Here is a 19,118-nt window from a genome sequence, read left to right as displayed (position 1 = left end):
CTAACATCCGTCTTAGAAATGGTACTTTCTAAGACATTTGTCACCCGCGACCGTCTTAGAAAGTCTTACATAGACAACTTTCTAAGACGGTTATTAGCTAACAACCATCTTAAAAAGTATCATTTCTAATACCTTCTAAGATGGTTATTAACTAACAACCGTCTTAGAAAGTTTGACTTTTCTACGACGTTTATTTTATAATTGTCGTAGAAAAGTTAAATGTCTTTATCGTTAACTTGGGATTGACAGTTAGAAAGCAGAGAACTTGAGCGTGTCGTTTCAGCTTTCAAATATTGATGCTTTCTGTTTTCTGTTTCTTTGTTTTTGTTTTGTTTTCATTCTCAATGATAAAAAAAAATTAAAATGTAACTTCCATATTTTTTTTAACTATGCATTCTTGATCTTTTATTTTTTAAACTTATAGTTACTTAATTTTTATAAAGAATAAGTTAATAAGTTATCACTGTATATTTCCATAAAATACACTAGATATAAGTTACTAATTCATAACTAATTAATTATTTCATTATATGAATGGCCTAACACCAATCATATTCTAAATTACACATCAAACTCATCACGTTAAATGTGCAATTGTGGTATGAAATGAACACTTTTGCACGTTAAAGGTGAAGAGACATGTAGAATTTCAAGTGATTTTGAGTGTGGACTAGTAATTAAGTTCCATAAAGTTTTTCAAATAAATATTATGGGTCAATTAATTAGGGATTGACCGTCAGAATACAAAGAACTTGAACGTGCCATTTTAGCTTTCAAATAGTGATGCTTTCCATTTTCTTTTTCTTGTTTGTGTTTTGTTTTCATTCTCAATGGAAAAAATTTAGAATATAACTTCCGTTTCTTTTTTTATACTATGCATTCTTGGTCTTTTATTTTTTAAACTTTCAGTTACTTAATTTTTATAAAGGGTAAGTTAATAAGTTATCACGATATATTTCCATAAAATAAACTAGATATAAGTTACTAATTTATAACTAATTAATTATTTCATTATACGAATGGCCTAACATCAACCATATTTTAAATTACACATCAAACTAGTCATTTTAAATGTGTAACTGTGGAATTAATGAAATGAACGCTTTTGCACGTTAATGGTGAAGAGACATGTAGAATTTCAAGTGATTTTGAGCGTGGACTAGTAATTAAGTTCCATAAAGTTTTTCAAATAAATATTATGGGTCAGTTAATCAAGGATTGATGGTTAGAATACAGGACTCGAACATGTCATTTTAGCTTTCAAATATTAATTCTTTTCATTTTTTTTCTTATTTTTGTTTTGTTTTCATTCTCAATGATAAAAACAATTAAAATGTAACTTTCGTCCCTTTTTTTAAACTATGCATTCTTGGTCTTTTATTTTTTTAAACTTATAGTTACTTACTTTTTATAAAGAGTAAGTTAATAAGTTATTACTGTATATTTCCATAAAATACACTTTGCACATTAAAGGTGAACAGACAAGTAGAATTTCAAGTGATTTTGAGCGTGGACTAGTAATAAAGTTTCATAATGTTTTTCAAATAAAGATTATGGATTAGATAACTAGGGATTAATTGATCGCCAGAATACTAGTAACTCAGATGTGTCGTTTCAGCTTTCAAATACTTATGCTTTCTATTTTCTATTTCTTGTTTTTGTTTTGTTTTCATTCTCAATGATAAAAAATATAAAAATGTAACTTCTGACATTTTTTTAACTATGCATTCTTGGTCTTTTATTTTTTAAGCTTACAGTTACTTAATTTTTATAAAGAGTAAGTCAATAAGTTATCACAATATATGTTACTAATTTATAACTAATTAATTATTTCATTATGTTAATGGCTTAACACCAACCATATTCTAAATTACACATCAAACTCATTACATTTAATGTGCAAGTGTGGTATGAAATGAATGCTTTTGCACGTTAAAGCTGAAGAGACATTTAGAATTTCTAGTGATTTTAACATTTTTCAAATAAATATTATGGGTCAGTTAATTAGGGATTGAGTGTCAAAATACAGAGAACTTGAAAATGTCGTTTCAGCTTTCAAATACTGATACTTTCAAATATTTTTAAGATGGGTATTTCTAAAAAAAAATAAAAAAATTGAGAGGAAAAAATATGAATATATAATGCCAATTTTTTATGTTAACGTAATAATTGTATAATTAGTGAGTTGTTGTTTTCTTAAAAAATTAGTGAGTTTTTTTTTATTTTAAATAATAGGTCACAATATCATTGAAGATAATATATTTCCCCAATTTATAAACATTATTTTTTTTGACATATTAAATATATACATTAATATGTTCATATGATTAATAAAAAAATAAAATGTTTATAACATTTTTATGCTCTGATCTCTACAATAAAATTTTTCTCCTTTAAATTCTTTAATTAATGTCTTAAAGACATGGTCAACATTTATTGCAAGTTATGTTTGATTATGTATAAAAAAAGTTGTGTCTGATTGTTTGAGTCTAATTATTTCTGAATGCTTAGAAATGCTATTGTTACTCATATTAGTTTACTATCAAATGCATTTAAGATTATATATCTTCTCAATACATACACATTATTTTTTTGACATATTAAATATAGACATTAAATATTATACCTCAGGTTTTTAAGTGTAAATATGTATTTTTTTTTTGTACAGAAAGAAAATATTATACTACTTCTTCCATATAATATTTAAATATTTTGATTTTGTCCCCTAATAAATATTAATTCTTTTAGAATATTTATTTTTCTTAATCTATGTAAAAAAATCTTAAATATCCATCATTTTGGGTTGAAAAAAACATTATAAACAAGATCAAATGACACTAAGTATTAAATTTAGTTAACCTATTAAAATTGGCCTAATGATAAGAGCTTGAGATAGTTTGCATAGGCTTATAAGTGTAAATCTTTTTATCTGATTGTATATAAAGAAGTGTCAAAATTTAGTAAAATAACTCATTTAATAACTTTCTTTATTATCGAATTATTGCATTAAAATTAAGAAACAGATGAAGTTTACAAAATTTCATGTAATTTAAAAAATTATTTGTTATTTCAACATATTACCTTATATAGTATATAATATTTAAAATATAAATTATTTTTAAAATTTAACAAATAATAATAATAAAATAAAAAATATTTTTATTCCCTCTAAAATATGTGAAATCCAGAATTGGTCCTTTCCAAAAAAATTCGTCCCATTTCAGTTTTAAGTTTTTAACATGTTATTATTCATCCAATATGTTAATTGTAGTACTGAATCGCCACATACAGGTTAAACACATACTATGTTTGAGTTATTTGTACAACACTTTAAAATAATTAGTGATAATACATGTTAAAATAATAATGACCATACTGAATTTAAAAAACACATAATTAACATACTTGATGAACATGTTAAAATTTTAGAAGAATAAAATGTAGATTGTTTTGGTGGGGTCAATTGGATTTCACATGGTTTAGAGGGAACAATTTAAAAACATTCTTTATCAATAAAAATATAATTCAACTTATATGTATTGATAAAATTTATCAAAAAGAAATCTAATTTAATTATAATTTTTTTTAGAATAAAATATGAAGTTTCATTCGGTATATATGACAGATCATGAATTAGTAATTATATCTCATCTTTAAAAAAATCCCAATATAATTAATTATAATCCCTCATACTTGAATTCAATATTTACTACTAAAAAAATATAAATAGATAAAATTTAATTTTGATAGAAAAATTTAATTTCGTTATTGTTAATTTCTCTCAAAATTAATTTATGCTAGTTTTAATTATGTGACAATAAATGAAATGTCAAAATAATTCATTAATTTTAATGAAATGCGAAATTAAACATTAATTTTATTCATGTAACCATACATGCATGAGATGTCACTTGTCAGGATCAGAGTTACATCTGTATAAATAGAGTACTAGTATATATACAAGTTCTCATGACCATGTTTAAGACTTAAGAGAGAGTTTTACTTTTGCAAATCAAATCTCTCAATCTCTCCCTATTTTCGATCTCTCTCTCTTTTCAATCTCTCTCTTCCATGGCTGTCAAATCACAATCCCCACCATTGCATCACCAGTTTCTCAGCACAACCCCAAACGACTACACCAGCGATATTGAATCAATTGATCAAGAAGGTCCAGAATCACTTTCAAACCCTACTCCATTCATGGAAAATACAGAACAACATCACCATGAAGATCAAAAATCAATGAAGAACAAGAGGTACAAGTTTCTCTTGTTTATAAATTATGTTTTGCTCTTTGTGGGATCAGTCTCCTCTAGTTTGCTCACAAAATATTACTTTAACCACAAAGGGTCAAGCAAATGGGTCTCTACATGGGTCCAGTGTGCAGGTTTTCCATTCCTAATCATTCCCATTTTTCTCCCAAGTCTCCTCAATTACACAGAGAGAAAGCCCTTCACAGATTTCACTCCAAAGATGCTATGCTATTCATTTTGTATTGGTGTCATGTTAGGGTTTAACAACCTTTTGTACTCATTTGGAGTGGCATATCTCCCAGTCTCAACCTCAGCACTTCTCTTATCCTCTCAGCTAGTCTTCACCCTCATTCTCTCAGCCATCATTGTAAAACAAAAAATCACATTCTCAAATCTCAATTCCGTGATCCTCATAACCATGAGCTCCATCATTCTAGCCTTGAACTCTAGTCACGAGAAGCCTCAAGGGCTAACCCAAAAGGACTACTTCATAGGGTTCTCTTGCACCATAGGTGCAGGCTTGTTGTTTTCCTTGTACTTGCCACTGATGGAGAAGATCTACGAGAGGGTTTACTGCTACGGAATGGTGATGGAGATGCAGCTCGTAATGGAGATCGCGGCGACGGTGCTGGCCACCGGAGGAATGGTGTACAAAGGAGGGTTTTCTGAGATGAAGGAAGAGGCTGATAGGGTTTTCGACAAGGGAAACACTTTTTACTGGGTGACGGTTGTGTTGAGTGTTGTGACGTGGCAGTGTTGCTTCATGGGAACTGCAGGGATGGTCTTTCTCACGTCTTCATTGACTGGAGGGGTTTCTGCTACTGCTTTGTTATCCATGAATGTGTTGGCAGGGTGGTTGGTGTACCATGATGCCTTCAAAGGTTTTAAGATTGTGGCTACTGTTTTGTGCATTTGGGGTTTCTGTTCTTATGTCTATGGCATGTACATCAAAAGGGAGCAAGAGGAGGAGGCTAAAAGGAGGAACAGCAGTGGTGGAACTACCACAGAGTTGATCCCTAACGGGAATCGTATGGTAGTGTAACTTGTTGAAACTATGGAACTTGGATAAGATAGTGGTAGTGTGGTAGCTAGTGTGGTACTATATAGTACCTCAATTTTCAATTTGGTGTAGAGATCGAACTAGTTTGGCCTAGACTTAAATATTGTTGAACAAAATTTTTATGTAGTTTACTGTTAGGTGTTTTGTTGTTCTTTTCCTAATTAATGAGAATTGAAATTTGGCCAAAATGGATTCTCTCTTGCTAACTTTGTCTGCAACAAACATCCAGTTAAATTTACAACAACTGATTAGTTCTTGTACGACAATTAAACGAGATAATGTGATTAATGGTTTAGATTTTTGCTGTAAGAAATATCTTGTTTCAAAGGCATGGAGAAGATCTTGTCCAAAATTTCACCTCGCTAATATTTCTATTGCTTAACACAAATTGTTATTACGTGAAATCATCGAAATAAAATTTGAATACTCATGAAAGATCAACAATAAAAATATTTAAAATATAAACTAGATTCAAGTTATGTCTTTATTCAATTCTTTGTTCTAAATGTATAAATTTCTTTTGGTACATTCTCAAAATGTATAAATATATAGTTTCTCAAATTACATTTTTACAAACGAAAATTGTAGTTTATCTTTAAATTGATTCTTTGATTAAATATGCACTAAATCCTCGCTAATCGAGTTAATGACAACATCACCAAGTACCATGAACGAGATAGTAATTGATAATCACTAACAATATTTTCCCTGCGGTTAATTGATCTTAAGTTTGGTATAACTTTGTTATCAGTAGCTATTACAGCTAGCTTTGGTGTCACATGAAATCTGTTGCTTAACTTTACTTGGATTTTTTTACCAAAAGGAAAAAAGTTTAGTGAGATTTTGAAGTGAGTCACGCATAACATGTTCTGGAATCTCAGCTTTCAGTTACTGGTTATGCTCTTTGCCTGGTTTTGTGCATTTTTTGTTTGTTTGTATTATTGTATAGGAAATTGTGTATTTGAAAGTTATCATTTCAAAGGTCTCAACTGTAATCATCAGTTACATTCAAACCTAATAGACCAGACAATATTAAAAAGATTAAACTCTTTCACCGCCTTTATATCTTTTTGTTTACAGACTCAAACATGTGATAGTCTTGACTGTCACCTAGCTTTAACAGTTACTGTTAGGACTTTTTTAATCAATTTGATTGTATTAATAGTAAAGGGTGTGAACACAAAAACAAATAGGGATTAACTTCCTTGTTCCGAGAGCACTTGTCCATGAATAGTAACGCCATAATTTGTTTCAGAATCCATCTGGTTTGCGAGTTTGACAGATATTTACAACTTATACATTCATAATAATTATCTGCAGATATAATTTATTAAAAATTACAAAACAAATAAAAAAGAATTAATTAATTAAAAGAAGTTTTCTAAATAAATATGTTTATTCGATGCAGTCAAAACAAATATATGTTCATTTGATTAAATTTTTATTTGAACAATTAATAGAGTTCAAATAATTTCATTAATCATGCCTGAGTGTCACCACAATATTCACTTCTGTCCCATTTAAGATTGAGTATAGGAAATAAACTACTCCTTCCGCGAGGAAATAAAATCTATCCCTTAAATTATGTTTATAATAATAGATTTCATTCCCGGCCATGGATTTTGCCATGCTTAAATGCGATCATGACAATAAAGTATTGTATCTATTCTAAACTTGAGCATGAAAACACATAGATAAGTTAATATAATGGCCACATGACAAGAGGCAATAACCTATCCAACTAGTAGTGTTAAATGGATCATTTTAGTTTAGATAAATGATGAATAGTTTGATTTGATTTGGATCATCGGATATCAACAAAAATATTATAAATAAAATTTTGGAAAAAATTAAAGATATATAGTACAATTATGTTTCAAATTTGACAAAAAATATTGTCATAAAAGAATGTAAATAACATATTTGAGTGTAATTGACTTTCATCTACTAAATAATAACAAATTATAAAAAATAACGCATAATTAATTAATTAAATCATAAAACTTCATCTACAATAATAAAAAAAAATATACCAAATTATCTACACAACGTTTGTGAAACACAATGACCATATTCAAATCGACATACAATAGTAAGTAAGTTAAGCATTAAAAAATAATAATAAATATATAATTGATTTAGTTGAGATTGATTATGTTCAAATCCAATTCAAACTAAAAAAACATAAATCAATTTAATTGGTTTGGTTCAAGTAATAGGGATTGTTAAAATATTGGTCTTGGGATATTGGAGTTAATCTATTGTGAGTCATGAGATTTTTATGTTGATGAACATAGTCGAACAAATTTAATTGTAGATTAAAAATTTATTAACTAACATTTTGCATGTTGTGAGTAAAAAGGCTAATCCACTTGTCTATATTTTTTTAAAAAAGTGAATTTTTATTTTTTATATTTTTATAGACTAAAAATAAATTCTTGTCATTGATTTTTAAATTCGAGACTAAATATCTAAATTCTTAACTTTCAAATTTTGTTAAATTCAAACGTATATAAGTTTAGCCAAGTGAATTTAATTTATTGAGAGTAACAACATTAAAAATGAGTGAACCCTTGAACGAAAATACGACACACATAGTTCTTCACCACTTCCTGAACTGCCTGAAAGGGGTGATCAGGGTGGAAGAGATTGTCTAAAAAAAAAAAAAAAATCCTTTTGTGACATTTAGGGCAACAAATGCCTCTTCCCAAAAGAGATCACATGGATTTGTTAGCAGAGAATAAGTTTAAGATTGAGTTAGAAGATGGTGATAAGTTAAAGCCTAATTGTTATATAGATGAGACTATTAATTCTATGAGAATTATGGATGCGGTGGAGAGAGAGCTAGATGCTATAATTGTGAAACTGCTTGGGAAAAGTCTCAACTTCTATACAATGCGGGATAGACTCTAGCTGATTTGGAAACTATTTGGAGGTATGAATATAGTCGACATTGCACATGGGTTTTAATGGTAAAATTTGATGATCTTTTGGTGGACAGGGAGAAGACTATCAGTGAAGGTCCTTGATTAGATGATATCTTTGATCACTACCTTGTGGTACAAGGTTTGGGTTTCAGACTTTTTGCCTCTTCTCAAGTCACTATTGATATAGTACAATAGTAAGAATATGCTTTTCAAGCTTGGGTATGAAATAATATAATGAAAGTTTCTATTGGCCTTTCCAACTGCAATATATAGGAAGGTCCATTAAGGTGGAATATGTACTATTGAATATGCTTCCACTTCCATGCATAGTTAAATTTGTTATGGTATGTGTTGAAATTCATATGAACTAGCCTTTTGTGGGAAGGGTTTGTTTATGTAGGAACCATTTAATTGGTTCAATGTGGAGAGTATGATTATGCATGAAGGACTTGATTAACTTTGCAAGAGGCATGGTTTGTAAGGCCATTTGGAAAACGGACTGCCCGATGGCCTAAAAAGATCCTCTAATAGTGATTGAGGTTGTACAGATGACGGGAGTAGCAGTGAAGAGGTGCAAGTAGAGCTGGTGTAGCCAAACCCTAATTCCCATAATTCTAGCAACGTATGTGGTGATAATCATGGGAATGAGAATCATCATTACCTTCGTAATTTGTTAAATCTTTTAATACAAACTTTATTATGCAGCTTCATGAAATAAAACTTTAATTATGATTAAACAAAAATATAAATAATATAGTTAATTAAGTTTTTAGTCTCAATTTTTTTAAAAAAATAATTTTTAATTCTTAAACTTTTGTTTGATTAGTTAAAGTTTTTTATTATTATTATTAAAATTTTTAATTTTTAAATTTTTGTTTCACTGATTGATTAATGCTCTTCAACATCTTTTATTAAAGTTTTTACTTCCTAAAATTTTTAAAAATTCAGTTTTTAATCCTTAAAATCTTGTTAAATAAATAAAAAATAAAAAATTTAAACTTTTATTCATCAACTAAAAATTAAAAATTTAAAAACTTTGATTAATCAAACAAAAGTTTAAAAATTGATTTTTTAAAAAAAAACTAAAAACTTAGTGAATTCTAAATAGTACTTTACTATATCCAAGTTTCCTCCCATCAATAAGGTTTGAAGAGTGGGGGAAACTTAATGGCAATCTGCAATCAAGGTTATATAAGTTTCAAATATTGAATCGATCAACATCCTGAATTTGACAATTAGACCAAAATTTTTATTTTAAAAAATAATATGATCAAATATCTTTATTTTTTTTATAGGAAGATAAAAATTGTATTTTAACAAGTTGTTTGGAATATGATCTCAAAAGTGCTCATTAATAGACTTCATCCCCTTTTGGAAGATATTATTAATCTCATACAGATCTATAGTAGCTTAATTAGTTAACTCGTGATAGTAATTTTTAGTTACAGCGACTAATTTTTATGACCTATCTATTAGATCAAATTTCAGGACAAAAATTGCAGAACACTTCGGTTAGAATTCATTTCAATTAAAGAAAGATGAAACTAAAATGTTTAATTAATATTTTATATAGTTATTAAATAAAAAATATTTATACCTTTTCACTTAATTGGTAATTTGTTCAATGACCAAAACTATCTGTTTTGAATTTACAAAACTGAATTACCCTTTTTACACTTTATTTTTACATAATTATATTGTTTCATTTTTGTAATATTAATAACTGGTAGAACAAATACAAATTGTGAATGAACGTTGGAGAGAGTTTGATTAATTCTTAGTCCCTTTTGATAAATATTCCCGTAAAGGGTATTTTATGAAATGAAATGCTAACGATTCCCATTTCCTTTAATTTATTGCGCACACAAAAGTAGATAACAGATGGGACTTACTAAGAGTTCACATAATGCATGTGCACTATTTTTTTGGTGCGATAGGAAACAAACAAGACAAAAAAAACTAAGACGCTGACAGCATATCACGATGGAAAATCTTCAGCACAATGACGAGCTCCGAGTCCCGCAAGCTTCTGCACTTTTACTCTTTCAGTTCTTGTATTGTTTGACAATTTTATGAACAAAATATTAGATAAAGAGCCTTTTTTTTTTCTCAGCAAAACAAGAGATACGCACCCGTTTACAAGAGAATGAATCAATTAGAGTTTTGTTTCCTAGTTCTGGTTATTGTGTATTAAGTATTTTTATCCACTAAATTGGCTTACTAGTTAGTAATTGTTTGATTGATTTTGAGGGGGAAATGATCTATTCCAATCTGATCGAGTTTTGTTATTTTGTCACATATTGATTTGGTTTTATATTTAAATGTGATGGGGAATGCCAACACAATTAATTGGCCTACATTGTTTTAATTTATAGGTATACTAACTTTGTTTATAAGTCTAATTATAAAACAGGCCAGGTAAATAAACTTCCAAATTAGGTTAAATTTTGAAACAAATTATGTCAGACATTTAAAAATGGGTCACGACATATGAAAGGGTCAGACTCAAGTTTTGTAATTAAGAATCAATTCAGGCATGTTAAAGTTGGGTCTAACTTAAATTGACATATTTCCACCATTATTCCTTTTTGTCATTTCATATATTTTCATGAAAGTTATCAGTTTTGAAGATTAAACGTAAGCTTCACGCATCAAACTAATTAATGTAACATTAGAGTTGTAGCTTTGTATCTGTAAATAAGACTATGAATACCTATTTGGTCTGGGTAAATAAAATTGAAATGTAAAAAAGAGAAGAAAAAAATAAAAGAAAAAACAGATAATAATAAATAAATAAAATCAGCAAAAAGGTTTATTTTATCATTTGTTTTAACCTAATTTAAAAAAAACTTAAATTTATTTTTATTATCATCCAACTATAAAAGAGATAGGAACTTTATTAAAGAGAAAAAAGGAAAAAACGTTTGGTAAAAAAATAAAAAATAAAAGAAGAAGGAAAAAAAGATTGCAAAACATGGAAGAAAAGATAGAATAAAGAATTTAATGCAGCATTATTATTATGAAAATCCATGAAAAAATAATCCAAATATAACATATCTAATATATCTTTATTTATTGTGTCTCATGTACCACTAAGGTTGGCCTAATGCTAGAATTGGAGTAATATGTACCAGATGATATATTCAAACCTCAATGAGACTATTATATATTACACATGTATCTTTTAGTAATATTTTTTATTCAATCCTTAATTAAAATATTTCTAATTTTTTTGACAATATCAAAAAATATCATTAAATATAAATAAATATTATTAATATATTTTTATAATATTTTATCAAATATTATGGATAACTTTATGTCACTAAAGGTTTTTGGACATTTGAAAGATACATTTGGGCAGAAAATGAAAAAGCAAGAGAACACGATATATGTCAATGAGTAAATTATTTATTATATAGCAGATCGGTAAATAAATAGATAACATTTCATTTCTAAAAAAAATGTTATTAAAAGCATTGAGTGACGATGATTTCATGTTTTTGTCGCCTATAAATGTTATAAGAGAAATAAGGCTTGTTTTTCAATTTTAAATTTATTTTGGTTTTAGTTTTAGATATATTATTAGTGTAAAGTAATGTTATTTATTTAGATGAGATATAAGGAGGAAAAGATTGTGAGTTTCATCCTTCTAGCTAACAAAAAACTAATAAACTAATAATATTGATTAATTAAAAATTATCTTAAATATAATATTTAAAGTGATTGTTACAAAAATAGTAATTTTTAATTTTATAATTTATAATTAAATGATAATATACGTAAAATCAAAATTCCCGTTATTTATAATTTATAATTAAATTCTTTATTTTTATATTTTAAACTTTTAATTTTTAATCTTCACATTTTTATTTTAAACTTTCACAATATTATTTTTCTTATCTATAACAAATTGTAAATGGTGGAAAGATATGCATTTGCTGAGGTTGAATTGAAGGTTGAGAATGGAAAGACATTTTCATGAATATTTAGGATGTGTTTGAGTAAGTGTTATAATTTATTTTAACGCAGAAGTGTTGATTTTTTGTAGTCACGTTCGGTGCTTAGAAAATCTAATTTAATATTGACGAAAATACTTATACAAGCTTAGATTATGTTTGGATTAGTGGTGGCGGAAAAAGGTAGGAAAAGTAGAAAACAGAAAATGAAGTACAACAATAGTTACAAAATAGTGGGAAAAACATAGGTGTAGGGTGTAAAAGTGAAATTACTTTTGCATCCTATAGAAATTTTGAAAAAAACAACGCCTGATTTTTTTCCGTTGGATATGAAAATTAAAATATTTAATGATTGAGATGTGTCAAGGATTACCAGAGTTGATAGAAGAATTATGAATCGTGTCCGTCGAATTAAAATATTAAAAAATTAAATGGTTGGGATCTGTTGAAGATGAAAGTATGAGTGAAGTTTTTTTTTTTATCATGAAAATTTTTGTATCAGTAGGAGCAAAGATGGAAAAACATGAGTTGGGAAGTTATTGAGCAAAAGAAAATTAGAATTGTTAAAACAGGCAGCTTGACCCAACTTGACAAGCTAAATGTGAAAATAGCATTGAACTAACCCGACCCGAATTTCTTATGGGCTGCATTTTTTGTGGCCTAGCTGCCTAATGCTCGTTCGGCTGGGTCATATTAGACCATTTTGTTTTATCGTAAGTTGCATAAATTTAAAAGAAAAATTAAAAAATTAAAATAATATGAGCTAAAATAGGTTTGGTGGTGTTCATGACTACAATTCTTTAGCTCAGTCTAGTCTGTAGGGTCCATTGAGTCAGGCCAAATTTACCCCATTCTATTTACGCCACAATTTTCATAGCACATTTTGATATTTGTAAGAAATATAGTATGAGCGAGTAGGACATTAATTATCTTTTACTATCTCCATTTCTATTTTTTTAAAATATTTATCACATTTTAGTTTCTACAATACTCTTTTTAAATAGTCTCTTATATTAATTTTTTCACTAAAACACTCTTAATTAATTTATAATAAATGTTGTAAATTAATAAAATTAATTCATTATATCTCTAGAAGATAACTAACAAAAATTAATTAATTAATTTTTTAATTAATTAAATAGAAAAAGTGAGATGATGACTCTCAGTAATTTTTAAGGGTGATTTTAGAAATATAAGACAAATTGTTAAAAAAAAGTTAATGATATTAAGTAAAAGGGTTAAATATAAGTTTGGTCTCTTTATTTTACTCGATTCATAATTTTGATTTTAAAATAGAGACATTTGATTATTCTATTTTAAAAATTCATAATTTTGTTTTAATTCTCAATTTCGTATATATTTTATTTCTTTTATTTTGATCCAATTGAACCCTTAACCTAACACATTTATTTAAGGTGCCATAAAAATGATTTAATTAATTAAAATATTAGAAATAAAAAAATATAGATAAAATTAAAGATTAAACTAAAATTACATATTTTCTAAAATAGGAGATCAAATATCTCTATTTTAAAATACTACACCACAATCACAAATTTGTCAAACATGATGATCAAAGTTGTATTTAAGTTTTATCTAAATTATCCAATTTTCTTAAGTTATAAGTTTTAATTTTTTTAAAAATCTTATATTTAATGATAAAGTTAGTATATAATAAATAAAAGAAATTTTGATCCATATTTTTTCATAAAAAATAGAGGTACTAAAATTATGTATTTTCTAAAATAGAAGATCAAATATCTCTATTTTAAAATAAGATACCACAATCACAAATTTGACAAATATGATTATCAAAGTTGTATTTAAGTTTTAACTATATTACACAATTTTTTTAAGTAATGAGTTTGAATTTGTTAAAAAATCATATATTTAATGATAGAGTTAGTATATAATAAATTAAAGAAATTTTGATCCATATTTTTTCATCAAAAGTGGAGGTACTAAAATTACGTATTTTTTAAAATAGGAGATTGAATATCTCTATTTTAAAATAAAACATCACAATCACAAATTTGACAAATATGATGATCAAAGTTGTATTTAAGTTTTAACTAAATTGTGCAATTTTCTTAAGTAATAAGTTTTAATTTGTTAAAAAAATCTTATATTTAATTATAAAGTTAGCATATGATAAATAAAAAAAAGTTTGATCCATATTTTTTCATCAAAAGTAGAGGTACTAAAATTATGTATTTTCTAATATAGGAGCCTGGATATCTTTATTTTAAAATAAGACACCACAATCACAAATTTAATAAATATGATGATCAAAGTTGTATTTAAGTTTTAACAATTTTCTTAAGTAATGAGTTTTAATTTGTTAAAAAAATCTTATATTTAACGATAAAGTTAACATATGATAAATAAAAGAAATTTTGATCCATATTTTTTCATCAAAAGTAGAGTACTAAAATTATGTATTTTCTAAAATAGGAGACTGAATATCTTTATTTTAAAACAAGACACCACAATCACAAATTTAATAAATATGATGATTAAAGTTGTATTTAAGTTTTAACTAAATTATGCAATTTTCTTAAGTAACAAGTTTGAATTTGTTAAAAAATCATATATTTAATGATAAAGTTAGTATATAATAAAACAGAAATTTTTATCCATATTTTTCATTAAAAGTAAAGGTACTAAAGTTACTATTTTCTAAAATAGGAGATCAAATATCTTTATTTTAAAATAAGACATCACAATCACAAATTTAAAAAATATGACCATCAAAGTTGTATTTAAGTTTTAATTAAATTAAGTAATTTTTTTAAGTAATATATTTGAATTTGTTAAAAAATATTATATTTAATGATAAAGTTAGTATATAATAGATAAAAAAGAAATTTTGATTCATATTTTTTCATCAAAAAGTAGAGGTACTATAAATATATTTTTATCTATTTTACTTTTAATTTATATATTTAGTAATTATGTTAATTAATTTCACATTTATTAGAGAGTGCGCTTTTAATGCTCACCTTAGTTTTATTAGAAAGTGTGCATTTAATGTTCACTTTAATTTTATCAGATAGTGGGCTGTTAATGCTCACTTTAAATATTTGAGAAAAGGTCATGAATTTTAATAGTGTCATTATTATGTATTTAAATTTATGTATTAATTTATTTATTATTGTTTTTGTTTGATTACAATTGTAGTGTAAAAAAACTTTCACAACAATTATTATTTTAATTTTTTAATATAATATTTATTATCTTTTTTCACTATTATCTCTTATTAATATTCTCTCTAATCTCAAATATAACAAATAAAATATAACACATTAATTAATAAAAAAAGTTACATCAATTTCAATTAATTTATCATGTAAAAATCAAGAAATGCATTAAATTTTATTGATTTTAATAAAATAATTATGAAGTTTCTTATTTTTATCCTTTTCTCTTTCCACTTCCCAGGAAAATACATGAATAAATTAATTAAAAATTATGAGGTAAGTGAGGATATAATTAATAAAATAATAATTAATGTGATATTGAACGTTGTAAATGATAAATAAATATGAATAAAAATTCTTTAAAAATCCAACAATTAAAAGAAATTTTAGAAATAATAAAATTTTATAAGATAAAATTAATTAAAAGAATTTAATCAATATTATGAACAAAAATTAGTTTAAGCTATTTTTTTTATTTTCTCTCTAAACGTGTGATAGCATATAGGATATTTGTCAAACATTTTTAAATCAATATTATGAACAAAAATTCAAATTACGGGTGTACTAATTTATGATAAAAAGATAGAGAAGCGGGGAAGTTCTAGAAATAGTAAAAAAATGGAGGTGTGAACTGAATTCATTAATTTCGGAGTGGTCCAGGTTCATTTCACTCACTCTGGTTTTCAATAGTCCAAAGTTGTCGAAAAACGTAACACACTACACACGTAAGAAGAGTTACAAGCAGAGGTGACAGATGGTTCTTAGTGAAGGTGACAAGCAAATAAAAAGAGCTCAATAACTTCAACTTATCGGTTTCAACACTCACTTTCGTCTCTTTCATTCAAGGAGGATTAATTACATCATCACTGTCCCCAACACAAAAAATCTCTCACACTATGGCTCTTAGCATCAAGAACAGTGAAATTGAATTTGTTGATCATGAAGGTGGAGAAGCATTAGCACATGCAGATCTAGTTTCCACCATGGACAACACAACAATGCAGGAGCGTGCAGATCAAAAGGGTATCATTAGCACTAGCAAGAGGTACATCAACATCAACATGCCCCTTTTGGTGATTAACTATGCATGTCTCTTTGTGGGTTCACTTTCTTCTAGTTTGCTATCTAAGTACTATTTCACCCACAAGGGTTCAAGTAGATGGGTTTCAACTTGGGTTCAAACCGCAGGATTTCCTCTTTTGATGATCCCAATTTGTGTTCCTTATCTCTTTAAATTCACCAAGAGGGTACCCTTCACTGATTTCACACCAAGAATGTTGATTATCTCAATTTCAATCGGTGTTATGTTAGGATTCAACAACCTTTTCTTCTCATGGGGAAACTCCTACCTTCCCGTTTCAACCTCAGCACTTTTGCTATCTTCCCAACTACTCTTCAACCTTCTCTTCTCTGTCATAATAGTGAAGCAAAAAATAACCTTTTCAAACGTGAATTGTGTGATCCTTCTCACCCTAAGCTCCATCCTCCTAGGCTTGGACTCTAGTCACGAGAGACCAAAAGGGCTAAATCAAAAGAACTACTTCATTGGATTCTTTTGCACCATAGGCGCAGGCTTGATGTTTGCCTTGTATTTGCCACTAATGGAGAAGATTTACAAGAAGGTGAATTGCTACCAAATGGTGATGGAAATGCAAGTGATAATGGAGGCTGCAGCAACAGCATTGGCCATAATTGGCATGACATGGGATGGTGGATTCTCTGAGATGAAGGTAGAGAGCCAAACGGTGTTTGACAAAGGAAGCAGAGTTTATTGGGTGACAGTGATGGGAAATGTGGTGACTTGGCAGCTATGTTTCATGGGAACTGCAGGAATGGTATTCCTGACATCTTCATTGACTGGGGGCATTTCCATGACATTTTTGTTGTCAATGAATGTCTTGGGAGGGGTTGTGGTCTTCAGAGATGCATTTGGTGGTGTCAAGGCTGTGTCCACTTTTCTCTGCATTTGGGGGTTCTGCTCTTATGTCTATGGCATCTACAAGTACAACCAAATGGGGGAACACAAATTTGCTCAAACCAGGAACAAGAATATTAGTAGTAATGATTCATCCACTGAGATGATCCACATTTTGAAACATTGAACTATATATTTGCATATGTATAGTTTATAATAATGTCATCTTCGTGTAATTAGCTACAATATTGACCAAGACTATCAGTATCTATTCATATATGGGTCTCTTGCTAAATGCACCGATGGTTATAGAATTTAAAATAAAAAAAATTCAAAATAAAATGTCTTTGTTGGAATATACATCCGGAATATACTAGAAATCGCATTATATATATTAATGATACTTTTTCTTGAATTTTTATATTTTTTTATTCCTTTAAAACTCTGGTTAACATTTGTCTTTATATATATATATATACACGCGCGCGCAGTGTACCGACTACCAAACATTTTATGATGCCAAACATTTTATGATGTTGGACGTAAATTATAATAATTATTTAACAACAATTTATATATTTTGTAGATATTTTTAAAATTATTTTTTGTGATTAATTATCATTCATGAAAGCTAAATAAATAATTTTGTTTTTTTATTCTTATAAATATTTAATTATTTAAATTGATTATCTTTAAATGAGTGAATTTTTTTTTTACTTTTCAGTTAAAATATTATAATTCCTAAATTTAATTATATTAATGATATATATGTATAATACTATTTTTATTTTCTTTTGAAAATATTAAAGCAAAACAATTTCAACTTATTCTATAAAAATTAAAAATTATTGACACAAATGGTTCGACACTTAATTAAGGCATGAGGATCGATGTTTGACTTGAATATAGAGTTACAACTGCAAGTATCATTTTATCCCAAAATGGATTGATCTAGAGGGAGGGAGGGAGGGAGATTAGTTGAGTGTCAAATAAAAAGTCTATAATTTTTTTATAGAGTATCATGTATATAATAAATAAATGCATAATAATCAATTAATGAATACATTGAAATCTTTATCTTTCACCAAGTATTTAATAATAAATGCACATTTAAAACTCAATTTCTATTAAATGTTTCACTAATTAAAAATATTTATTAAATAAATGAAAATAAAATAACTAAAAGAGGATTGTCTAATGTACCCTGATTTCGGGTGAAAAAAAATTACTATATCAGTCTCAACTTAAATGTCATATTTGAAAAAAAATTATCTCGAAATAAGTGTCTCATTTGAGTTTTCAATGTAATTTAATTTTTTTTTCTACTAATATCCTTAATAAATGTTATTTTAGTTTTTGAATCTAATACTAATATCATTTTGTTTCATCTATTTAATAAGATTAGTTTTGTAAAACTATCACTCTTTCATTTATTTATTAAATTTTTTTAGTATGTGTAAAATAACTTAGAATGACATTTATTTGGGGATGGAGAGAGTACACTACAACTTTCTTAGTTTGTAGAAAATTAGCTCAAATCTATTGAATTTCATAAATGTGTGAAATATTCATTAGTGAGGGTTAAATAGTTTTATGACTACCAACAATTAATTTTAACAAAATGCTAAAAAAGTCGTGTTAAAAATTGTGGTTCTCAATAAGTTTTAGTTAATAAAAAAAGTGTTAGATAGAGTATTTCTACCATTCTTCTTATCAATTATATCAATCACTTAGTTCTTCTATTACAAAAATGTTTATTTCTTTTCTCTTCTTGTCTCTCTTTAGGTACATATACCTCGGGTGT

At 27.0% G+C, this 19,118-nt stretch overlaps 2 protein-coding genes across 2 annotated transcripts; both read left to right on the top strand.

The window, feature by feature from the left end:
• Positions 1 to 4,002: 4,002 nt before the first annotated feature.
• On the top strand, positions 4,003 to 5,501 carry LOC114367522 (probable purine permease 4). Its single transcript, XM_028324722.1, has one exon. It carries the CDS (start codon positions 4,072 to 4,074, stop codon positions 5,293 to 5,295), a length of 1,224 nt encoding a protein of 407 aa, XP_028180523.1. The 5' UTR covers positions 4,003 to 4,071; the 3' UTR covers positions 5,296 to 5,501.
• Positions 5,502 to 16,081: 10,580 nt separating this feature from the next.
• Positions 16,082 to 17,672, top strand: LOC114367329 (probable purine permease 4). The gene has a single exon (XM_028324493.1). It carries the CDS (start codon positions 16,296 to 16,298, stop codon positions 17,499 to 17,501), a length of 1,206 nt encoding a protein of 401 aa, XP_028180294.1. The 5' UTR covers positions 16,082 to 16,295; the 3' UTR covers positions 17,502 to 17,672.
• Positions 17,673 to 19,118: the final 1,446 nt, after the last annotated feature.

The sequence above is a fragment of the Glycine soja genome, chromosome 9 (genome assembly GCF_004193775.1).
Source record: "Glycine soja cultivar W05 chromosome 9, ASM419377v2, whole genome shotgun sequence".
NCBI lineage: Eukaryota > Viridiplantae > Streptophyta > Magnoliopsida > Fabales > Fabaceae > Glycine > Glycine soja.
Note: the sequence above shows the minus strand (reverse complement) of the source record. Positions and strands in the feature narration are given on the sequence as shown.

What these genes read in the sequence shown, in the direction of transcription:
- LOC114367522 (XM_028324722.1), top strand. Translation starts at nt 4,072, where the DNA reads ATGGCTGTCAAATCACAATCCCCACCATTGCATCACCAGTTTCTCAGC.
- LOC114367329 (XM_028324493.1), top strand. Translation starts at nt 16,296, where the DNA reads ATGGCTCTTAGCATCAAGAACAGTGAAATTGAATTTGTTGATCATGAA.